The following is a 27,045-nucleotide window of genomic DNA, read 5'->3' as shown; positions in this document are numbered from 1 at the left end:
ATACATACTGATAGCGGCCGCAGATACGAACAGAAATTAATTGGACGGGATTACAAAACAATTAATCATGGAACTGAATTTACTGCGTAGGTAGATCGCGCTTATTAGTACCAGAGAGGTCATTCTAGTTTATGAAAAAGTAGTTTCTTTACTACCACGACTCTATCCGTTGTATTTAATAGCGTACCCAATGCATGAAAGCTCTATATATTTCATTTTTTGTCAAGCTAGAGTGATGATCCTGTGGTGACCGGGTGGTAAATTGAAATTTAGATTATAGCATCATGCATTGAACATGTCGGCTCGTCTTGTTTGACCTCCGAGTGTGGAGCCACATGCATACGCAGATCAGCGCTGGCCAAACAAAGATACGGATTTGAATGTACAATTATTGTGGGCGAACGGACGTTCTCGATTTTTAAACCAACTGTTTATTGATGCGCATAGTTTAGTGTCAGATGTGATGTGAGGGGGAAGAAAGTGGGGAGAGGGGGAAGGGTATGATAAACATGAGGCGAATGCAGTCAATGAAATGATCAATGGTCACGCGCGCGCGCTTGTTGTGACAACATCTATGTAGCACGTCTCCGTACACTTTAATTGACAAATTGTGTTCAAAGTTACTTTTAAATAATAAACTATACACTAAAACATAGCTAAACAATAGTGCTTGCTCATCGCCAAAACCGATTGGCAATATCTATAAGAGTTTTTGAACTACAAGTGAAAACATTTCAAATATATTTCGTTAACTGCCGCTGATAACAAGAGGTGCAAATCACAGCCGGCCGCAGCGAGCGGCGACACGGAGCGTGAGTCACCAAGTTCATCAACCCAACTGCGCGACCATTGCCGAAGTCAGCCGAGAGCGGACACGAGAAGCGCGCATCGTGCAATCAGCGGTCGCTACGACTCGCGCCACTGCTACGAGCGTTTACGTCATCAAGGGCTACGACGGCGCTACGCCACGCAACTGGTACGAGACAGGTTAGTCATCGCAATGCCGCGCACAGCTCGCTCCCCGCCTGCGGTATCGAACTTGCTTTTACCGGGTCCATCAACTGACCTAACTCAAACTAGCTCAGAACCAGACATACCTTCGGTCATAATTGAACCTGAATTACGTAAGATTACCACCCGGGCGAAGCGTACCCGTGGTGTTGATTTAATTCCCGGTAGCGAGTTTACACAATTCAGAATAGAGATAAAAGAAATGCTTTCATCTTGGAAAACTGAACAAGAAGTTACTATGTCTAAGCTAGTAAAAGAGGTATCGGATCTGAAGGTGCAGAACGAAAAGATACATAAGACAAATGTCGATATAGAAAAAGCTTTAGAGTTCATGAATGGGCAGTACGAGGAGATGAGAACAAAAATTGGGATTTTAGAAAATGAGCGATCACTGTATAACGATAATATCCTGAGACTGGAAATGAAAGTTGAAGAACTGCAAAACAGTTCTAAGCGGTCTATCGTTGAATTCAGAAACATTCCGCAGAAAGAAAAGGAAACCGCTGCCGATTTAATCTCATTAGTATCCTCAGTTGGCAAGGTTGTCAATGTTGAGATACCATCGACAGAGGTCCGTGATATCTACCGCGGTCCCGGAAAACCGGACATGAACAAGGCGGTAATCTGCGAGCTGAGTCGAGTGCAGACTAAACATGAACTCCTGGCAGCAGTGCGCGAGTACAACAAGGGCCGGCAACACTCAGACAAGTTAAATACTGAGTTGATTGGCGTAACAGGAAAACGCCTGCCTGTCTACATCAGCGAACATCTGCTCCCGTCAGCTAGAAAACTGTTCCACCAAGCACGTGAGTTTGCCAAGCAACACTCGTACAAATATTGCTGGGTCGTCGACGGAAAAATATACCTTAGGAAGGATGATGGTATGAGAGCTGTTTGGATCAGATCTGCCAGTATTCTATCCGATCTGATACAGCACAAATAACCAAAATACAGGATCTCCATTAGTTGTTGTAGTAAAGTAAATAACGTTCAATTATAATGTATATATATGTTTAATGTTTAGCTCCTTATTTCATACTTTTTGTTTTGAACAATATTTTTGGTTTTTAACTGAATTTCTTAGCAAACAATACATGCAAATAATTAAAATTGTTAGTAAACTTTCATCCAGGCAGAGAACCTTAACCGTATTGTATAAAAACCAAGATAAACCTAAACTTCTTATTGAGTTTCACTTTGAAATTACTATTTTTAAAATCTTTCATGCTATTTTTATAATACCTATTGTGATCGAGCTCGAGAGTCAAGTTACATATTATGTTAAAACTTTAGTCCTATGTATAGCGTCGAAAAAACTAGTCAATTTCATGCTATATTGTATATCAAAGTATTATAATTATATTTACAAAATATGTTTACACTATCTATACACCTTATACCTATACCTCATGTTATATTGCATATCTACACATTATAATTCTATTTACAAAATAGGTACAGTAATTATGTACATATTTAAACTAAAATTTGACATGTACCTACTTACGCATAATTTTGTAACAATATTACAAACTATAGGTATTTTCAATCATTATTTATTAGGATTCGTATACACACTTTGTAATTATTATGGTCTTTATACGTAACTATATTTCCTTAATTGTTAACAATTTATATTTTAATGGCTAAAAGGAAGGAAAGAAACTTAAAACTGGCACTTTTAAATGTTAGGTCGCTAAACACAGGACAAGACGAGTTAATAGTAACGGTAGATAAGCATAAACCAGACATACTTGCACTGAATGAAACCTGGCTAAAGGACGGTCAGGAGTTTTGTGCACCAAAAATTCCGGGCTATAGTCTTAGGCTTACACCGCGACCTAAGGGGAAGGGTGGAGGCGGAGTCGGTTTTTACATCCGTCAAGGGATCCACGCTCGGAAAAAACAACACCCGATTTCGGCCTTGGAACAGATGTGGCTTGAAGTGACCGTGCCTGGTGCTGGGCGCTTAGCGATCGGAACGGCCTACCGCCCTGAGTCAGGACTAAAAACAGGCTGTGCAATCGACGCTCTTAGTGAGTCGGTGAGTACTTTTAGTCAGTACAATCACTCTTTTATTTTGACTGATTTCAATGTAAACCTACTTTTACCGGAAAAAAGTCCAGCTCCAGAATTGTTATCTTTTTTTAAACAACAAAACCTTCACCAAATCGTTCAAGAAGCCACTAGGATAACCGATACTTCTGCTACTCTTTTAGACCTAATTATTACTGATAGCCCTTCATTATGTCGTAACGTTACCGTCTACCATAACAGGTCACTAAGCGACCACGCTTTGATCACCGTAGAACTCCGCATACAAAAAAGTAAAGTAATTCCAAATTACGTTATTTCACGTTCCTTATGCAAAATATCACAAGCAGATTTTTTACTAGACTTACAGTCACTGCCGTGGTGGGACATAATAGGTATGGAAGATTTAAACCAAATGGTCGTCTATTTTAACAATTTAATTCTCAATCTGTTTGATAGACATGCCCCAGTAAAAAAAATCCGTATTGCACACAAACAACTCCCTTGGATTACTGATGTAATAAAAATAATGATGAACCATAGGGACGAAGCACTGGTTAAGGCGCAGTCTACTGGTTTTGAACAACACTGGCAATTCTATAAAGACTTAAAAAACCTAGTTAATAACTCAATTAAAAGAGAAAAGGCTGCATATTACAGATTTTATGTAAATAACAATATAGATAATACCAAAAAAATGTGGAATCATTTAAAGAACTCGTCTAATATAGGTAAAACATGTTTATCTTCTATCCCTAAAAACCTAAATAACCCTAACGAAATTAACAATTTTTTTTTAAACATACCCGGAAACCCTGACACAGACCAAAATTTTATTGATTTTTTTAAACGCAACCGTTTAGTCGATTCTGTTTTTAACATTAAAACCACAACGGAAGAAAACATTGCGATAATAATAAAATCAATTGAAACGAATGCATCTGGATTTGACACCTTAACCGCGGAAATGATACGTATGACACTATCAGTAACTCTTCCAATAATAACATATATAATTAATAAGTCGATTGAATGTAATACATTTCCGGAAGTATGGAAGGTTGCTAGAGTTAAGCCTTTGCCAAAAACTGTCACTGTCGAGGAATATAAAGACCTGCGACCTATAAGTATTTTACCAGTACTGTCAAAAGTCATTGAAAGGGTGGTTCATCAGCAACTTTCATCTTATCTGGAGAGACTAAAAATTCTACCCTGTGTGCAGTCTGGATTTCGTCAAAACCATGGAACGGACACAGCTTTGCTACAGGTTACAGATGACATACTGTCTGAATCCGACGTTGGTAAAGGAAGTATTCTTATTCTTCTTGATTTCTCCCGTGCTTTTGATTGTCTGAATACTGAGTTACTTCTTTCGAAAATGAGTTACTATGGTCTGTCCCCATCAACCTGTACATGGTTCCGTTCGTACTTGACAAAACGAAAACAGTATGTTGAAACAACAGATGAGGAAGGCAATACTCAGACATCACCAATGAGAGAAGTGCCTCGTGGCTGTCCTCAAGGCTCAATCCTGAGTCCTCTTATTTTCGTATTGTACACTGCAGACCTTATAAAACATATTCATCACTGTAAAATTCACCTGTACGCAGATGATACACAACTGTATTTTTCATTTAATCCCAGTGACACCATTGAAGCTTGTGAAAGGATTAACGAGGATCTTGACTCCTTATCAAAATGGTCAAGTAGAAATAATTTAGTACTCAATCCGCGAAAATCTAAGTTTATTATTAATGGAACTAAGAATCAGGTGAACACTATTACGAATAATAATCCCCAGATAACTATTGATGGCATAAATATAGATAGGGTTGATACAGTAAGAAATTTAGGGTTAATTATGGACAATGAGTTGCGTTTTGTGGAACACGTTAATTCTAAAATAAGGAATGCATTTTATCGTTTAAAGGTCCTTTATAATATACGACAGTACCTTTCAGAGGAGTTAAGGATACTGCTCACTGAGTCGTTGGTTCTGTCTTTGTTTAATTTCGGCGATGTGGTGTATGGTCCAAGGTTATTTCAAAAAACTGCACGAGCTATACAAAGAGTACAGAATGCTTGTATGCGCTATTGTTTTAAAATACCAAAAAGGGCGCACATCACACCGTATTTGGTTGAAAAGGGCATACTGAACATGGCAACCCGAAGACAGCTACATCTGGCAAATCTGGTGCATAAAGTGGTCCATACGCATAGTCCAGAATACCTATTTTCAAAGTTATATTGGAAAAATAATACTTGCAATTATAACACTCGTAGTAGGGCACTAAATCAAATAAATTTACCAATACACAAGACACAAGGGTTTAGAGGCAGTTTCAGATTTGCAGCCGCAAAAATCTGGAACGATTTACCACCTCCTTTTCAGATGAAAACTAGTCGACGAGTATTTAAACATAATTTTAAAATATTTTTACGTCAAAACCAAAAAAAAGAATTTGCCTTACTATTTAAATTACAAAAATGATAATCTATTAAATTTTTACTATCATTTATACCATGCCATCAAATCAGTTGTCTAGTTTATTAACTATGTGTTTACATATATACATATATCTTCTATTTATTATTTAACCACACTTGCATGTATTAATACCTATTTATCTATGCAACACTATACACATATACTTACAATAAAACCTTATGTGTGTACCTTGTGACCTTTAGTTTTAGTTTTAGTTTTTAAGTTAGTATTAAGAACTGGGCAGTCTGAAAACCAGCGCAGTGTGTTGCCGCATGCAATACGCAGCATTAGCTGAGGCTGTCCTTTTGCCACCTTTGTATTTATAAGTAAGCTTTCAAATTGTATTTTCTGTTTGTGGCAATAAACTATTTTTCTTTCTTTCTTTCTTTCTTTCTTTCATTTCAGAATACATAGACTGCGCTGTAGAACGTGAAACAAATACCCAATCTTCCTATAAGTATAGTTTAGTCTGACAGCTATTAAATACATAATATAGATACATAAGTCACATAACTAAGTAGGTAACAAGAACAAAGAAAAGAACTCACCTTTTTTGTTAACTTCTTTGTTGTCGGGTTCGGGCGGGGAGCCTGTAACAAGAAAACACATTTTTTAAAAACCTTTACTATAAATGCATTTACGGAACTAAATAATTATTCAAGTAGAATAATAATACTTAATTAATATGGTAACAATATAGGTAAGTAAGTAACAACAACTATTGCTTATTAATAAATTCGTAATCGCTATCAAATCAGACAATCACGCAATAAAAACACACACGTTATCTTTATTAAAAACAACCTACTTATCACTTTTTATGACTTGCGAATCTCAACAATTATTCTTTAATAATACGAACTCAACTCAAATGTAAATACGTCCGTGTAAAGGTCAAAAACTCCAACCTAATGACTTTTAAATATTCATGAAGTTGGCTTCCCGTATAAATAGACTTGGAGATTGGTTCCAAAACGAAAACAGAATTATATTCAAATATGCCTAATTTAGTATAATTTCGCTTAAAAGACTTATTTCGAAAACAAACTTTTATTACTGTTTAGTCAAACCAGTTGTATTGGGTAGTATTTTCATTGAATTTATAATTTTGCCAGTTGCGCCCCCGTACCACGTAATATTTATTTTTAACGATACACCTACAATAGATTCCTATTTTGACAATACGTAATACAGTGAGCTACCTTCAAATTATAAACATAACATACGAATAACACCGACAACGAATAGATATCATATCAATATCTAACTCACAATGCACTTTTGTTGTTTCTATAACCTGAGTTTTTTCTATACCTACATCAAACAGTTTGCCATTTTCACAGCTGCAAAATCAGACGACATTATGATCGTAATGGTCGCATTGCCATACCGGATCTACGAAGCAGGTGTATGTAGCACCTGGCTGGAGGTGACATGAGGTGCCATCCAGCTGTCTATGTCTCTATAGGTCAGCCACCCTTGTACATGAGCTATCCAAGGGTAGCTGACCTGTGGAGGTTGTTGATCCGGATATTCCTGGACAGGTAGGTGATATTTTCTTAATCATAGGGCAAGTACAAGTACCTATGTAATTAATTGGATAGTGCATATCGAGTTACAAAAGGTCAAACATCTCTCTGAGAGACTGGGTTTTTGCGTGAGAATTAATGACCAAGTCTAAACAATAAAGTAGTCTTTAGCCATCAATGTAGTTGTAGCAAAACTAAATAATAGGTAAGTACAGTCGGTATTCAGAAAAATGCCAGTGTAATTGGGGCTCATATTCAGCGAATCTCCCGCAAAACCTATTTAATTGGCTAAAATATCAACAGGCTATAATTAAATCTACCGATTCGGGCAATTCACCTTGGTTCACGAGCAAAGAATTCAGGAAAATCTGAAGCAGATGGCCATCAATGTAGTAGGACTTAAGACTTTACTGAAGGTCTACGTGTGTTCGAATTAACTCAAAAAATTACTGACTAAACAGATTCCAAAATGATTTCACCTACAATGCTAAAATATCCTTGAGTTCTCTGCCAAACGCTACTTTATATCCCGGAATTTCTGGGAAAGCTTTGCGTGGAAAATCCAGCTTGTATAAATATTATGTAAGTAATTAAGTACATAATAATTATAGCAAATGCCCTTCGTATTTGAGATAAGCATTGCCGTTTCCGTGCCAACAGTAGAGAGGAAAAATACTATTGATCGGTGTATTTGTTTGTCTGTTTCTGTACATACAAAGCTGTGAGTAACACTTGAACGATAACACAAAGATAAGTAAATGGCGTGATTATTTCAACAATACGATAATAAAGCCTGGGTATCGGGGTTACACCTGCATTGTTTTAATAATTATCTGAGCAGCTATTAAAAGATAAGTCTGGTCTAGATTCTAGATTCAATTAAGCGTTCATTGGCTGCTGTAGCGGCAGGTACTGGCGAAAACAATTAATCGTAAAAGCAAACTGGTTGGGAATTTATCATTCAAGAAGACAAATTGGCTATGATTGCCGTGGAAACCGAGTAGCCTCTATTACTCACATTACCTGCCTAACTACGTAATGATTTGTAAATGAATTAATGTGTTAGTTATTTATGATCATTTCTCAAATTAGGGTCAACCGCTAATTAATTTAATAAACCAGTTAATAAGGATGTCCGATATATGTAAGGTTGAGGAACTAAAATATTAGTGATTCGATTACGCAAATAATTTCATTCATTTTGTAGGCACATTGCATAATTAAACTGTCAGATAATCAAATGGAAAATACCTCGCAGCGTTATCTACATCATAAATAAAGATACCTACACTTAGGTACTTAATATAAATTAATACTTATCGTAAGCACTAATCGATTCTGCTACAAGTACACATTTCGGGCCGTCTGGCCGCACCTTATAAGGTCGAGAGCCCAAAGACAGGCCAGGAACAAAACAACTGTTAGCGGACCGTTCACGATTCAATCTCATTTCGATGCGACCTCATTTACCATAAAAATGCAGACCACCAATTACTCGGCGTAAAGGACGGTTTGCACCTTACGGACCGGTTCTGCTAACGCGCAGGACATAAAAACAGATGCCGTTCCCGTAAAGGGACCGGCCGAGCGCCTTTCGTGATCGGTATGCGGGCAAACCCCTTTATGTAGCAGAACTGGATCCATGGTATATGTGCTTTATATATGTAGGTATATCGTATATCGCCGGATGCCAACGCCAGTCTACAGGATTCCACCGACCAATTTAAGTATCCGATAAAGAATTTCTCCGAGTTTTACGATTATTAATTTGGTCGCCCGCAATCATTCACGCACGAGTTTATGGCTGAACAGCCCCGGTAAAGGATGTTGCCCAAGAGGGGACATTTTTTGCTCAATGGAAACGATCAATCTAATAGATTTATCAACATCAGTAAATGAAGTGTCGTTATAAATGAAATCTGCAATAACAAACTCAAACGCGTAAATCTTGGGTTAGTTTGGTTGAGCATATTGTACATAATATCTCTGAAATCTAACTAGAGTTATGAACTGAATTATCGATTGCGTCACGTGATGACATACCTCTATCTCAAAAGACTCTTTCTCCAGCTTTCTAATTGCTTGGCATTATCTTTTCGCAGATCGGGTTTAAGCATTCTACAACCAGACCATTACAAATGTGGTCCCACCGGTCGTTAATGACACAAACCCGCCGCACCGGTCTTGGACAGATGAAATTTCAATATGTGGCATTTAAAACTGGTCACGAAACTGCCGCAAATTATAACGCTTTTATGAATACAACTTAAAAGCAGATTTAGCACGTTTTTGCGCAAGAAAGTCGTAACGTTATTAAATTAAACAACGTCGGTGTAAATGAAAATAAACAGAGCAGAAATGTAGGAGTTTTCATCGCGGCGTGCGCTGTGTCAGTTCACGCGTGTATGTGAACTTCCATGCGTTACGTGTGTTGTGTGTGTATGGGAAACATTCTCGCACTTAGCCAACTTTGCTCCCTGTATGTGCCCGCAAATGTAAGCAAACAAGAAACCCGCGCAGCTGCTCCGCTGACGCGCAGCGCGATATAAATAGCCATGTTTTCGTAAACTCGATACGTTACTTATTCACTAACCGAACGGGGTCAATCAATGCCGCCCTACTACCGCTGATACAGTGCTATCGCCCTTCCAATTAACCGAGTAAACATCGCCGTCGTCCACTCAGTAAATACTAGTATATATAAGATTGTAACGAGGCAAACAAAAATGACTCGACGATAACTGCAATTGAGACGCAGTAACTACTTCGTCACTTTGCTATTGACTTCGGATAGTAGTTAATTGAACTAAACTTGTATCCATAAAGCATGCGATCGCTTGTTCAATCCGACCGCCGACTATTGTCCTACATTTTCTATTATCTGTTGCAACAAACAGTGCAGTGCGGGGCCAAACAACCGATACTATTTCAATGCGAACAAAAGCTTGCCAAGAATCACAACTTGAGCATTTCCCTGCATTCAAACATTGCGATGAAAATTCCGTTTCCGTGACTCGCATATCACAACAATATACAGACTTCCAGCGTTCAGAAATTCTAAGAACTTTCCGACTTCACAGTTCACCTTCACAATGTTATATCGCAAATTTATCACAATATCGTGTGCCGAGAGCATTTGCTTTTTGCCAACAAACTGAAAGGAAAACGCAGGTGTGTGATGAACAGTTCTCTGAGTCCGACTCCAGCGACCGTGAAGCCATTGAACGTCTAAAAACCGCATTAAAAGTCGCGGAACGAATAAAAACGTTGCGAAACGAGGTCGATGAATGCGCGGAGTCGGTGTGCGGCCGGCCTTATCCATTAGCGTGATAATACAAATCGCCCACGCACCAGCCTATATCTATTCTAGTACTATACAGCGGAGTGATAATAACCAGAATGCCGGTCATAAATTATAATGAATTAGCGCGCATGTTACCGTCAACACATAAATACATATACATTACATACACATACATACGAGACGGTGTCGATGCCTCTTTCATTAGCTGTGAGCATATTACTAAGCGACATGAATTGCTTTTTCTCTACATGGTAAACAGAGTGATGGATAGTCTGCCGAAGTGGGTGGAAATTGATCCGTGGCCTTGATAGCAATTATCTCTACAAGTTCTGGAAATAGATAACGCTGTGAGTTTGTAGTCTTATTCTTATCTAACGAACATAAGTAGGTACTTACGTGGAGTTATCGCGAATCATCTGATAAAAAGTACATTAGCTATATTCACTATAACATAGGTATCATATTATTATATAGTCAATGGATTAGCCAAAGCTTGAAGTAGGTACTTATTTTTATTAATAAATGTTCCTTCGTACATAAAAACTTAAAAGTAATACGTAGGTAACTAACTAACGTAGTAACTAAGCAAATAGTTTAAGATCATTATTCAGCATAAAGATCAAACCAGTTTAATGTTGAGAGTTATAAAACGTAAACAGCCCAAGGTAGAGACGTCAAAGAATTTTATTATCTTCCTCTTAAATTACGTATTCTTATAACTAAACCGCTAAAAATACCATGTTAAAATCACAAACGTAAACAACTTATTTTACAATATTTAAAAAAACAACATTCCAACTGTTAAGTTAAGGGGATAATGAGCGTGAACTTGAAATTTGAATTGAATTCAGCACAATAGCGGAGCGTCATCGTCGAGCCATAAAGGTCATTCGAAACTTGCGGGTTAAGATTCCCATGGTCGTCGCAAACAATGCGATACGAGCACGAGAATATGAACCACGAACAATCGACCGAGTGAAAACAAGAGAGCGATATAAATCAAAATAAGCGTTGCGTGCGAGACCACACTACCGCCAGCCACCTCGCTCGCAAACAATTCCATCCAATATACACCCGCTAATAATTACCGACTACTTTCGCCAAGCAACAACGGTTCGACGCCATCTTGCTATTTATAGCAAAATGGCCGCCGCTCCAACACGTGGTTTTTGAGTGCATTTAATAACCTATAAGAGAAGATCAAAATCATTAATGTCAAATGTGATTTAGAATGTGAGAATCAAAGTTGTCGATCTGATTAAATTAGCATTGAATAGGAAGATGCTAAGTTGAACGCAAACGATGGAAGGTCACCTTGACCAGCCATGCGAGCCAGAGAGGTTTATCTTGCTTACTGAATCAAATGGAATCTTAAACGGCACGAATTACTGACATGTAATTTATAACTTATTTTTATAAGCCTCCGGTTTAAAGCTTTGCTGAAGGAGATTGAATTGATCATAAAAATTAAGTGCTTACTTACATTCACACAGACAATTACTACGTCGTTAATTTAATGTATTTGGGCTCAATAACCTAACCTAAAACCTTTTGGAGTTACGTGGCCACAGGCAGACACTAAAACACCCACATAAAACTACTCTAGAACTGCTTTAGATTGTAGGTATAATTTACGATAACTTACGTCACCTTTGATTACACACAACATTGAAACATGATTGAAACCAGGGCCTCAAGTCTGCTATTGGTTATAAAAAATATCAATGCAGATATCCTATAGAGACTCAATAGAGACTCCATTGTGATTGGCCCAAAAACGGTAGTCCCTACGACTCACGGCCAGTCTCGATAAAATATAAATGCTATTGACACAGAGTGATCGTGACGTCATCTTGGCATATTATCAGTGTTGCCGCTTTTGTTAGAATTGTAAAGCCAGCATGCACGGATCGTCCGACTTGGGCTTAATTTGAAGATTTTTCACACTATTTATTTAAAAGTATAACTGTTTTATCTGATTCGATGCTTTTTAAAATCAATAAAAGACGTGTTATGGCATTTAAATATATTTTTCATATATTAAACTGGCTGTATAATTAAGACCATAGGCAAAAAAAAAACTCTATTGTCGTGTCGATTTGTTTGTTACACAGAGTAGGTAATATAATTATTATATGGTTTTGTTTCTTATGTCAACTTTAACATTGTATCGTTTTGTTTTGTTTCGGTTTTCTCTGTTAGTTGTGGATAAAAAAACATACAGACGAATTCGTTCATTTCCCTGTTGAAAAGTGATCTCTTCGCGAAATTATCGCAAATATGGATTATTTATCGATGAATGTGCAGTTGTGCACGCTTTGAAAGCTGAATTAAGGAAAAGAGGCGCATAAATAAGCGGTCTCAAAGAGCACCTAATTCGGAGGTTAGTTTGTTTACTGTTTACAAACTTATTTTTTACCAAATGTATGCTTGTTTGCTTAGATAACAGTTATGTTTTTTCTTTTTACAGACACCAAGACTATGACCGTAACAGTAACTTGGTTGGAAACGTAGAGGACAGCATCATACAACAAAATGATTCAGTGTATACTGTTGAGTGGCCTTCAGAAACTTTGTATAGCAGTGTGAACACTAAAAATTAAACTCCAGATCTAGATATTGTCACCAATGAGTAACTACTTTGGAATTTATGCACAGTGTACGGTGGCCTGCGCCTAAAAGTATACAGGCGGAGTTTTTAAAATAGCGATCCCTGATGATGAAGGGACCAGCTACATCTGTTATAAATCCGGGGACGTGTTGTGTGTGATGTGTGTAGCAGTGGTGTTTATGTGGATGTGCTTGAGCAGCATGTGAGCTTGAGATCGCTATTTTAAAATCTCCGCCTGTATACTTTTAGGCGCAGGCCACCGTACATACCATCGCTCTTACGGTGAATGAAAACATCGTGATAAAACCTGCATATCTAGATTTTCGAACCCACAAACCTGCAGAGGACCAGCGTGGTAGGAAATGGTCCAAGCTTAGGAGTGGAGTTTAGACCTTAAGGCGATATGCACAAAGGCTCCATTCGAGTGAGCTAGGTGCTGGTACTGACACCCTCACAAATAATAGAATACTTAGTATACTATACTACCATTATTTAGTTTCAACTAACAACTCAACCAGCATTCATTGTGTGGATTACTAATGTGTTATATTTTTTGTATAGCAGTGTGTTTAAACGGAAAGGATAAATAAAAGTTAAATCAGTGTGTAACTCTTTTATTTTTATTGTATTTATTAAATGCCTAATCCATATTTACATTATGTTCTTTCTGAAATTGGTTATAATGATTTTCACAAACACGAGATTGTCGGATAATAATTATTTCACAAGCCACTGTTTTAGAACAGTTTTATTACTTGGTAACATATGTCCTCCTTTTCTTTCCGAACATAACGGATCTGCACAACAATGCGGGATAGTAACTCGATATGATGATAGTTATTTTATAATTAATAAGCTTATAAGATTCAAGATTTTAAAACTTTATTGAGAACCTGCTCCTTTTTTCGGAGTATGTTAAAAATATGGCTAAGAGAATAATGCAATGAGTATCTGAAACGTATAATAAGTATACCTAAGTATTAGATAGTCTTCTACCATCCAGTTCAGAACAATTTTTTGCCAAATTATAGACGGCTCCAAACCTTCATAGATATACCATCTTTCCTGCGTTATTCTTTGGCTATCAGGGGAGTTAAATCCGCGGCAATCTCCTTCACCACATGCTTACTGAGGCGAAATGTCCTCACAAACTCCGAGTCCGGCAAACTCACGAGAGGATCGACATTCCGGCTCATGAAGGCGCGATTTCGACGCCGCTCCTTCAACTCCCGCCGACCTCTGTCCACTCTGTCTGCTAATATTAGCATTTCCCACCGCAAATTTAAATTATAATTCCGATCCATTATGACAACATCTGAATAATACGTGTATATTAGGTGTATCTGCTCAATGGCCTCAGAATGGTAATTTTTGACAGATAAACCGTAATGAAGCAACTGACGGAAACGTCAATAAATAGTGGACTACGCAAATTGTCACCCGAGAGACGATATCGGTGTGGCACTTGTCAGTGGACTAGCGTGTTGTTCAATGTATTATGAGTGGCTTCCATCCAACTTCCATCGAGCTGACACTATGGTCTTAAAAAATACAAGACTGCCAAATGTGTAATTTTGCGCTGTCGACATACAATCGACATACAATTATACTCTAATGCATTTAGTAGACTTGGGGCCCAGAGCTGTTGAACAAAAAAAAATGCTCTAAAACAAAGAGTGTTTATAAAAAGAAGTATCGCGAACAATGAGGTTGATAAACATGATAAATCAACAACAATTTCTAACTGAATATAAAGTAGACACACAAGTAGCAGATAAGAAAATTGCACCAGCAATACATCACAGTTTGTCATGTGATAACCTCTATCTACTACCAAGTGGGTCACACTAAATGAGCTGATAACTCGTACTTGTGTATAAACTACATAATATCCAATGGAATTTTTACGATAAGAATGTTTACTGTGACTTCGGTTATATTGAGTTACATTTTATTTGTCTACAGAGATAGCACTGCGAATTTGATAATCCGAGGTGTTCAATTGTCGCTCAGTTATCGGCATTGTACCCTTGTGTTAGAGTTATGTATACGTAACCGAAATTTGCGAAATTCAACTGCCTGTTTTTTATGCCGATAGCGTCCGCTTAGTGTCGGTGGTGGTTTAGTATGCACCGTGTGCTGCCGGGCCAATGGCGAATGGCGACTACATTCAAAGTCCGGCGCCTGGTGAATATGTATGAAGATTGAACACTGAGAGGCAATGAGCTCCGCTGCACACTAGCGACTAGCCGTGACACACATCCGAGCCACACTCCGCACATTTGGTCATATTCCTCACATCGCCTGAAGAGATCTTGATAATATAAAGGCATCTATAATCTAATGTTTTATTCATCATTCAGAAGAAGTGAAATTAGCGTGATCGCGTCTAAACCACTCCATTATTCAATTACAAACATTCTATTCATCGTGTTCGTGTTACGTTTTTAATCGTTTACGCATATGATTAGCGCTGAATGCTTTCCTGTGTTGTCGAATAGCTCAATTGACCTTAAAATAACCTTCAAAGCAGACGTTCACGCCGCGGAAAGAATGGCCTCATTATCGGGAGCGGTTTGTGAGTTGAGAAACTCATCGAGAGGTGGAGACAATGCTCTTTCAATATTTGATGAAGCGTGGAATGCTAAGAACCAGACACGGACTTATGTAGATGTAACAAGTACGAGCGAGGTGGAAGAATAACGAGATGACATCATGTCGTGCGCGGGAAGCGAAGAAACAATGTGAATAGCCGCGGCTTAACGGAATACCAGAACAATGGCTTAGATAATAAAAATGCTAATGAAATATCGCATTCATACAACAATACTGAGATATAAACTAGATTTAATCAAAAAGATACGAGCCTTATTTATACACGCCCATATCTGGGTACATTTGATACGAGTTAATTAAGCAGTCGAATCAACGCATTGTTCGGGTGATCTATTTGTGGAAATACATGCTTGTTCATAATTGAGTGAGTCACAAGTGGGTCTCGGTGGCCCACATATGTCTCTCGGAGGAGGCAGTGCGTGCTCACACATGCAGCTCGAGCCACACACCACCGCCACGTGTTACAGCTCGCCTCGCCTGCTACACTTTCCAAAATAAACAGAATCGCCACATTACGAAAGGTTAAACCGTGTGGCCCTTATGGAATCAATAACTAGGCACCCATATGTTTTACTATCAGCATTTAACCGTCGCGTGACTTCTCGGAGCCAAGACGCAAACGGTGGAATAAAATTAGCACTAAAATGCAAAAAGTCACGATGCACACAATACAAAAGGAATGAGAATAAAGCGTGCGGATTGGCGCGCAACGTGGGAAAGCGAATGGCGGCCATCTTGGCTCGCCTGCTCGAACATCACATGTGTCGCGCCATCCGGCTGGCAACACAAGCGGAGCGGAACAATTCCTGCACCACATGTTTTTTTGTTCCAAAATATACCTATTTACAGGACAATCGTAAGCTACAGACCCTTGCCTCCTCGTCACAAAGAAAATGATAAAATATGTCAATCTTATAGAGTACTTACTTATACAAAAGCGTATATTCTAGGCCAGCTTCGGGTGGATTTACTAAATGAGGGATAACTCCGGTATAAAGCAGCAGCACTTACAAACATGTCAGTACAACACACAGGTATCGGGTGTATCAAATGGATCGAGTTACCGATATGACGTGGGCTTTTAGCGTTAACACTATCATGAAACTGATTCAATACCTTTGAGGAACAATAGAGCTTAGTAAAGGCTTTGAAACAAAAGGCTATTATAGACTTAATGGAGGCAAACAAATTTCTCATTAGGTGTAAGCATGTGGAACAATTTGGATTTAATACCATTTAAGTCACATGGTCATAAAGTGGTACCTAACTCATTAAGATAAATAAGGCTATACAATCAGCAATAATATTTATGTAGTTAATTATTATTACGTCATATCCGTTCATTAGATTTGTTATGTCATAAAACCTCTAATGACTCTTCTAAACTAAAACGATAAACATTAAACATACCATGTGCAAAGTAAATTAACACTCGGTGTTTGTACAACTCATTCCTTCGCTTGAGTGGCATGATTCAACGTTTTCTTTATCACATCCCAAACCAGACCCGGCTGATGCGACGTTGCCAACTTTCTGAACATCTATTCTCCAACATATTTTTTGTGTATCATTTGTTATGCCTTTGTGATACTCTACCTGCTCTCAGCTATTGTTCCGAACAATCGTCTATTCAGTTACTTTTTTGGATAAGGAATCAGTGTCAGATTTTATAATTGTCTCAAGGAAATCAATTTATGTCGCGTTATCTAGTGTCCATTTGATTAATACGTTCCTGATTGTTTCTTCCATTTAAAAGATCCTGGATCTTTTAGATACTTAATGTATTTAGCATTCATGATCCTCTAATTCATGAATTAGAGGGTGATTTATGTAAGTAGGTAAGTGCTTGTGAATCACGTAGCACAACCAGCTAATGGTATTAAGTAGTGATGTTCCGTTATGTAATGTAAGTAGCGGCTACCAACAGGCCTCCGGGCATCGAGATTATTCGAGATACTATGGCGAATGTATACATTATGCAAAATAGTTTAGATCTTTTCTTTTTAGTAACTCGCACTGGTCTGGTCATCCGTTTAGTAAGACGCCGTTTAGATTCAAATTTAAACGTGTGTAACGAACTTTGTAAATAAGTAAACACAAGATGGTTCCTCAAATTCAAAATTTGATTAATATCAACCGACAGTCTATTATGTTTTTTAACACAATAAATGCCCGCTCTCGTTGTTTACGGCAGCTCTCTGGTGAAATCGGACAAAAAGCCTGCGGTGCAGACAAAAAAATAAAGATTGCAAAAAAATGCGACTACCAAAAATGTTAGAATGAGAGACACGGTAGAGTTCCCGGCCAGAGAGAGACGGCATGATCCGCCATTTTGCATGGGTTCTTTAGTCACGCGCAGTCAGTTTGCGTTTCTATTTTTTGCGCGATCTCGCTTGACCTCGTTGGCTTATCGTTATCGTTCGTCCATTCCAATAATAAATTAATTTCGCTCGCTGAGGAATGCGCGTTGGCTCAGCACGCCGACTCGGCAACAACAAAGATAACCTTCGCTCGGACCGGTTTATCAAACTACATTACACCATCGTGAGCGGCTGTTTCATATTCAACACAAACTGTATTCACAGTGTACTAGCAACATTACCGATTAGAATTAAGTATGTAGTTTTAAAATAAAAATGAAGGTAAACACTTGATAGAACCAGAGAGGAAATACCAGAAGTCGTGACCACAAAAACGACTAGATTAGTAGCTATTTACTCGAGAAACGATCAGAATCGTGGTGAACATCACAACAAATGTATGAGACTCGAAAACATTTTAAGGCCAAGGTAGAAACTGTAGCCAACTAAAACCTCGTGGTTTAAAAATAAAAATATGAATACAACCCAAGTGTCCCAAATTCTAGCACTCCTAACTAATGAGTACGCTAATGTACCTACCTAACTATGGGCTAAACTAACCTGCAATGTAAATTGACAGGCATTGTTGGCTTATTTATACCAACTATTAGCTGTTAACGTGTTATTTAAGTTCAGGCTCATAATAATAAATTAAACAACAAACCAGCGAAGAGCACTCCAAGGTCGTTGAAAAATGTAGTAGAATCGTGTTGCACGACTAATCATAACTCGTGACTTACAATTCCCTTTTAAAGTATTAATCATGTCATTCTCAATGACATTCTACATCTTAGTGCTCTATTGTTTCAATTAATTTTAGGAGAAACAAATGCACCTGCCTTTTATTGCCTCAACGCTGCTGCACCATCAAAAACAGGACAAACTTAGACGATGAATAAGAAGGCACAAATTAACTTAAGTAATGTAATACAAAGTTTATTCACAGTCAGACAGCAATTATGTTGGAAAGTTAAAGCGGTATTTGCCATAGAGCAAGTAGAGGGGAAATCCCCTACTCCCCGTAATACGCCCACCCCCCGCACCCTCTAAGGGGGGTTGGAATTGACAAAGTTCCTAACCCACCCACGAAGTTTCTTTACCGATTATTTTCGAACCTCTTTACGTGAAAACTTTCTTGAAAGTTTTACGACCTTTTGAACACTGAAGCCGTGTCGACTTTAATTCGATCAAAACAATTGAAAAGTGGAAGCGCTTTGTTGACCCATCTCTTGTGGACAACCTGATTGTGTAAACTGGCCCATTGTTTCCAGCTGATTGGGCATGAAAGCATTGTAATTGCTCAAACACATTACGTATTCCCGGCGCTCATTACTCCTGCGTTCACGGCCGTGCATTGCGTTCACTAGTTCAAACTGATCGCCCACTTAATTAAATTATAATTGTAATGACTGTACCTATAAATCGTTTAGTATGTATGTTAAAAGCTGAGCCAAGTGACGTAAAACATGAGCAGTAAACAAGCCAGTAGTAAATAGCAAATGAACACGTTATAGGAGTCTGGGAGGAGCCAAGTCCTACTTCCGCTCTCTTACAGCTGGCAACTTCGAGCCAACTCACAACTTGGCCCTTTTAGAGCGTAATGGCTTCAAACAGATAATCTCAAGTTTTGTCGCAGCCGGCAAACTTCGCTAATGTGATCGGTAATTACTTCTGCAACTAGATAAAGATGGTCCTTGCTAAAGTAGGATTAAAACAGATGAACGTAAATTTTCTTTTAAACTCATGTTATTAACAGAGTCAGCGGGTAAAACTGTATGCTTACTGTGAATTCTAAATTAGCCGGGTCAATTGCTTAATAACATTTATTAGTAAGTTCTTAGAACCCCGTGTCAGTTACACCACGTACTTATTCATCATGAACTGTGACTCACTCAGGTCTATAAATACCCCGGCTTGTCGCGTTGGAGACTTGCTCAACTAAAACAAAACCAAAGTTGCGGAATGGGCCGAAAGCCAAATAGGTGTCCTTTTTCTGCGTGAATTTTCGTACAACAACAACAAAATAGGACCAGAAATATCCACAACTTCTTGAGAACATTCTTTCGAAGTGTTGCTGAAACATTTACATTTCTATTTTTATAAATAGATGAAGCAAGTTGTTTATTTAAACTTACCTACTTGTTAAAGAAAGTGTAGTTAGTGTAGGTGGATAAACACAAGTAGTTGCAAAGTTCAGTAAGTGGCCTTTCAACTAATATTAAATTGAGTTTGATAGGGTTTCTGCAAGTTTATCTTTGATTACGTAAAGCCCCGGGGAACGGGGCGGGGAGGGAAGGGGGGGCGGCCATTTATCTTCACCCTTAGCGTATGAAACACAAATGCTTGTTTGGTGTGTATTGTATGCCGAGCTAAGCATTACCGACCCCTGAAAGATATTTTCGAATTCCCAGAGGGGTTTTCTGTTGTTAGTAGATAATTTTTATGCATTTATGTTTAGGAATAAAGGTTAAGTAATTTATGTTAACGTAGGAATAACTTTTTCAAATGTGTGGTCAACTCGTACAAAGAACATAAAGTATATAATACTTAGTGTAAAATCTAAAACTAACGAATTTCCATGAAATATATACCTACATGTCTGTATTATTCATATTTCAACAAGATGATCCGTTACTTTTTATGATCGAATATTACTTGCCATTATGCATCTATGTTGCATTAACTGTATAAACGCAAGAAATAAGTAAAAACAACAGACCATGAAATATTAAACATCCGTTATTATTCAACAACCCGGCCCATGAAACCCGTTTCAGGAAGAACAATAAATGTACATTAAGTCGAAAACTCATTAAAAGCCAACCCTGAAAGCTGAAAGCGGTAACATGCCTTGCCAGCTATACACGATCAAACTTTCATTACCGTACGTTCGTACCGGGAAGTTTCCCGTTTATGAAGGCAATTTTCAGTTCGGAAGAAGGGTTATTTTTACAAGAGTTACGGATCAGTTGCAGTTATAAGTTCTTTATAACGCTCTGCTATATCTGTATAGGTACAAAATGTAGCAAAATTGGTATTTTAAGCTATAAAGCGGTCACACGACTGGTAATTCCGGTCATTCCTATTTCTTCTCTATTTTAACTCCCCATCAAAAGTTGCTCAACAAAATATTTTTTTAGTAATTTCAGCATTCAATACCTCAATTGAAACACCCTGTACAACAATCGCAATGGCGGCGCTTATTTACAAAACAAGTCAGAAATCGTTTTCAGGTGATGAACTGGATTAAAAATATTTTCTCCGATTGATCCCGCCCGCCCTGGCCATATATCTTTCGTCGGGCGATGTTTGTTGTACGTAGTTGTTATAAACAGTGGTTGGCGAGCGGCCAACCGCCTCGGCCAACACACTGCGATCCCTATAGAGATGACGACGTGAGAATACCTACTTGGTATAGGGAGAATTTTACCAGTGAGCTGGCCCTCAGCAGGCAAATTAGGTCAACCTACCCGCCGTAGTAATCAACTTTCGTAATGGGAGCAACACTGAAATCAGCTGTTTCATTGATTGGACTTCACTATACTAAAAAGGTTACAACGTACAGCTTTTACCTAATCCTCCTAACCTTGTTGAATAGATGCTCGAGGAGTTTCTTTCGCCATTTATTTCCTCCTCAATGAGACGGGGCCTTTGTGAAATGGTGGTACCTAATGACTATCGACAAATAATTGTAAAATTTTACGTCGATTAAACCATTTGACTTTGACTTTGACTTCCCCCCACCGTGTATCAGATTCAGGCTAAGATTCTCCGAATTCACCTCAAACTTCAGTGGAAAACAAATGTTGTGTAATCCCTGAAGGAGCAATCACCAGTTAGAACTGGCTTTTCCAAATTGTCATCGATATTTCATATCGTACCGTAGAGGTCCGGTTCCCCTGGAGTAAATAGGCAAGGGATTACGTTGAAATAGGTTGACTTACTGTCATTTCATAAATTGCTACAACTTTCCCTGAATCATTTATGTGTGATCTAATCCAATGTATTTGTTTTATAACAAATTCAGAACAACAGTTGAAATCCAACGTCACGTCATGTATGGCTATAATTATATCTACATACATACGGATAATGAAGAATGGAACTCTAAAAATCAAAACAACGTAGGTAGTAAATGATACATAGAACTTTCTTAACTATACAAAGGATTTACTGGAAATATAATGTTTCATTTAGTTCAGTATGTAATGTTAAAATTCCACTGAAATGGAGTATAGATGCTTTAGCTGTGTTAGATTCTAGGTAACCCACCGTTATTACTCTTATTACTGTAAATTCGCTTAATAAGCTTGCATTTGCATAAAATAGGTAAACAATTTAACCGCGATAACACGACAACACTTTATATTTATAACAATGGTGTCATGAAATCCATAATAAATTTGCAGTTCATAAACAATTATTATTTATTACGCAAAGTTCAACCATAGCGACCTTGTTTTTTTTTAGTGACTTTTCCTGTTATGTCCCTTCTTTTTATTCTATGACTGATTTGTGGAAAATTATTTTAGCAGTAAAAGTAAGCCGAATAGCTTTCTTATACGGTTTACATACGTATTGGCTGCTCATATAGCGTATAATGTAATATATTTAACTATAATTTGTTACTTCGCAGGTACAAAACGGAGTAGTTGGAACGAGCCCAATTCTATCAGATGTCGGGAAATAGCTATTTACATTTTTGAGAAGTTGAGAGAGCCAACTCATCTGATATTTGTTTATACATATTACGCTAGGAAGATTTTCTCGGTACATAAGTAAATTTATTCAATAAATAGCAAGGGCAAATTTTGAGGCAAAATAACTTAAATTTCCGTTTCCGGTAATCGGATTTAGTACGACAGTAAAAGGGGAGAAATGGGCTTCGATAATCGTCGTCAAAACTGCAATGACCTTCATAGAGTAAGTAGGTATTAATAACAAAAACTAGTTTGAAAATGTTAAATATTTTGATGCTTATAGTTTAATGAATGCTTCATCCGCATTCGAACTGGAATAAGGCCAAAACATCTGGAATTAAACTTGGTCTAAAACTGGTGACAAATAAAGAATGCAAAACAGTAAACTGAAGCTAAATTTGCCTTGAAACTGAACAAAAGTGCCACGTAGACTACGGCCATCTTGGATGGAAGCCAACAATTTACGATGTCGTGCTAAGTACTTTTTAATGGTAATTATATATTAATGCAATTTTTCCAAGTCATTTTTGAATTTATGCGGCTTTTTCGAGATTTAAATGCGCTTTGGCGGTTTTCTTCAGAACGATTTTTGGTGTTTCTAGGGCATGGAACATGACAACGTATTGATTCTCATCAGATCGATTTTTGGCCGTATTATAATTGAACTATCTTATGTAAGTACATTGTAACAAAAGATTAGTATTTCAAAAAAAAATATGCAACAAAAAAAAAGTTCCGTCCACACACTGGCCGCTAAGAACTTGTCATCTGAAAAAAACAGCAGGCAAATTGTCCAGGTTTGGCACCCACCACGGTCGCTTGTACCTTGACCACATTGCGTGAGCGAGGCACCAAGTGACCAAACGCATCGTGATTGTCTATGGCAAGAATGCAACACTCATCCTCGGAATAACTACTCAACTATTATTAGCGGGTTGATTACCTTTATATCGTTAATTGCTATTATTTAATACTTATTGCCTGACCTTTTCAGTTTTATAATTGATTTATATTGCAGCTGACCTGTCAATAACTAAAGTTAGAAATCAAGACTTAAATAGCTGTTAGACAGTGCCAAGAATAAAAATAAAATAGATCTTAGAGCCAAATACCTACAACCCTTTGAATAGGAAATATTAAGACAGTCAAAGATGTCGATTCTGAAGGCAGAAATTCTAATTTTAACCCTGTCAAACTAAAAAATTTGCTAGCATAAAATTACATTTACGGAAACAATCATAGAGTCGAATTTTAAACAAAGAAATTAAGGTTTTAACAGCTCTAAATTTAGAATTTCTGCCTTCAGAATCGACATCATTGATTAGGTACATATCTTATTAGGAATATGTATATTAAATTTAACATGACCTACAATAATCCATCGTCAATATCCTATCTAATGAAAGAAGAACCTTAAAACAAATTCAGAATAGCTACAATTCACAACATCGCCCAAGTAACTTTTGCTTCTTTCTCACACATGCATCATAAAATGTACTCGTACATTATAAATATGCAAAACATCGGTAAACGGAAGTATCTAATCCCGTGCAAGCATTTGTTGGCATACAACGGCGCTGGTTGGCGGCGAGCCAAGCCCAGCCAAGCCCAGCCAAGGGGGATCACTCTATATGACGAAAAACAAAGTTTGAGAGCACTGCGGCGCGAACCAGGACTCTTTCTCCATGTATCAAACGTGTAGATTGCTCGACTTCTCTCTTTAGTTAGTTTTTCGTCAGTATAGAGTAACCCCCAAGCCTTGAGCAGGGTTGACACTTTATCACCTTTCAGGGGTAATAAAACTTCGCCCGCGACTCTACTGAGATATCGCGGGGAACACCTGGCGGTGGGTTTAGGATTAAGCTGACAAACGATAGGTGTGTGGTGTTAAAGGAAGAAATTAGAATTTATCGCAATGATTCTGTAGTTTAAATTTAGGGCTGTCAAAACTATTATTTGCTTAACTGAAAATGAGTTTTCTATCAACAACCATAGGAGTTGTTTTAATGGTAGAATTTTAATTAAGTAGGTAACTGTTTATATCCACAGTTTTATTTTAACGGATATTTGACATAGCTGTCTGTTTATGGTATCTCTGCTTTAATGTAGAGTCCGTATATTTGTACTTACTGATGCTCATGTTCATAATCACTTAACTCTTTAGAACTTCCTTAAATTACTGCATCCTCAATAGTCTTACCTGTAACAAGAAAATAATCACAATTAGGCAATGTACTTTCGTTATTAAATTACTACTTACATCACAAAAAACTTAAAAAGAAAACAATGTATTCATAATACATTTATCCTACCCAAAGGGCTTTACACAGTATTTTATATGAAGCTCAAAAGATTATAAATGTCCCTCAAAACATATGTGACCTACTTTTGGGAATAAATTATTCTTTAAGTCTCTCCTCCACCCAAAGGTTGCCTGGAAGAGATCGCTTTTAGCGATAAGGCCGCCTATTGCGTTATATTGTAAATTGTTACCTATTTGTGTAAATTATTTTTAAGTCAATAAAGTAGTATTCTATTCTATTCTATTCTGTTCTAAATTTGACGCTGCCTGTGATACATTTTACTCTCTTAGAATAAGTTAGCGCTCTATTTCACTGGTTTATTTTAGATATTTTTGGACCGAAAGCCTTCATATCACAATGGAATTTCCAATTTAAAACTTCTTAAAATATGAAAGGTATTCATTAATTTCTCTATAGCATTTAAACTATGTCGAGAGCTTAGTTAGATAGTTTAAATAAACTTCTCACAACTAAGTAAGTTCAACATCAACTAAGTTCATAAATCCTTCAGCAGCATATTCTAATAATTGCAATTTGCCACAGAACCTACAGCCATTAGGTACAGTTTGGTCCAAATAACTTGATAGTTCTTGAAGAAAGCTGCGATTACACTTTTGTGCTATGTAAAACAACCAACAGTCAATCTTTGAAAGAATGAATATATAGGCTATTTGTTAGTTGGACAAGGTACAAAAGTGCATTCTTTGCCAACTTCAGAATTACCATGTTGTTTGAATTGAACTGTGTACCTATGCCACGGGTGCGGTGACTTATCAAATTATCAATGTGACCTCATTCGAAACTAAACTCCTTCCGGCTCATGCTATAACCCTCCAATGGAGTCTGCGGTCCGCGGGGCCCTCAATTGAATATGATAGATGTTCTCATTGTGCCACCGCGCGGGAGATTGATGACATAATCACGGGGAAATTGCACGCCAGGAATAGCGTGTTAGCGAGCTGTCATTGAGACAAAGGGGTGTAAATTTAGTTAAACTACCTACGAATATTATGCGCTCATTAGACACAATACCATTTTATGACATCGATGTTTTTTGTTCCCGTACGAAAAAACATAAACAACGCACATTGCGCATCGTCAAAAAACTAATTCGGTCCGTAAACACAAATATTTACAATATAACAAAGTCGATTACCCTAAACAGGTTCCACGTATTTACAAATCCGGCACCAAAAATAGCGTGGACCAATCAGAAAGCGTTATGGATCCGGTTTGAGCTGGCTGCAACCGGTTCTGTCGTTAGCTTACTACTGCCGAGTGGCAGCTAAACTAGTTGTTAATTAGACCAGTTTAAAGTGCGTAGGCGCCGCTAGCCCAAGACATGTCTTCCCGTGTGTATCTCGAATCTCGACAGCTCGGTTTATAAAATAAAATTTGTGAAAGTTAACTACCGATTCATTGCATCACCACTACTGGGGTTAAACCTTAACTACTTAATTGTAAACGACACCTTTCTAAAGCTTCAGACTCCTACAACAAAACCGAAGATTGTTGGGCATTTATAAGGCAATTAGGCACGGCATGGCATCGCGGCCATGTCACTCTCAGATGTAATTTTTGCTCAAAGAAAGTTAACCAGAAACCTGTCAATGATGTAAGCGGTTGAAGGAGAAAGCAATTTCTACAGACAATGTGTTAATCGATATATTTAAACGTGAAGATTATAATATGTATAATAATATACAGCATAGCTTTACAGAATAGAGGATTGCATTTGTAAGAGTAGATGATGACAAATCAATCCATTTTCCCTCAACCTTTAATTCACGATCAAATTGAATGCATAAGATCAAAGATTAAATGTTTGTCGAAGATCAACAATAAATTTAAATGTTACTAAGCCGACATTGAGTAGGTTCTTTACGATATAATATTATGTAAGTACCTATAATTAATCTTTACAAATCCGGTGAACTTAATTATTAATAAAAATGAAGGTCTAAAAAACGTTTTATAAAAGGTACTTAATATTGTTATTGGCTTGGGTATTAAAACTTGAATAAGACCGGATTACGCCAATTAATATTCCTAAATTAGAAGCAGGTAAGGGCGGCTGCTAACCGGATAG

General features: G+C 37.6%; 1 protein-coding gene across 6 annotated transcripts in view; it reads right to left on the bottom strand.

Moving 5' to 3' along the window:
• The window catches only part of LOC119692522 (lysine-specific demethylase 3A), a 146,937-nt gene that overhangs the window by 39,343 nt on the left and 80,549 nt on the right, over positions 1-27,045 (bottom strand). For 4 of the 6 annotated variants that reach the window (XM_048629467.1, XM_048629468.1, XM_048629469.1 and 1 more), the window contains one exon: positions 6,082-6,123. In XM_048629467.1, coding sequence (XP_048485424.1) covers positions 6,082-6,123 — 42 coding nt within the window. Of the gene's footprint in view, positions 1-6,081; positions 6,124-11,454; positions 11,507-12,016; positions 12,059-14,620; positions 14,727-27,045 lie in introns of those variants that run through there. The other 2 variants (XM_048629471.1, XM_048629470.1) reach the window with 2 other exon arrangements.

The sequence above is a fragment of the Plutella xylostella genome, chromosome 23 (genome assembly GCF_932276165.1).
Source record: "Plutella xylostella chromosome 23, ilPluXylo3.1, whole genome shotgun sequence".
NCBI classification, from domain to species: Eukaryota; Metazoa; Arthropoda; class Insecta; order Lepidoptera; family Plutellidae; genus Plutella; species Plutella xylostella.
This window is presented reverse-complemented; position numbering and strand designations above follow the sequence as displayed.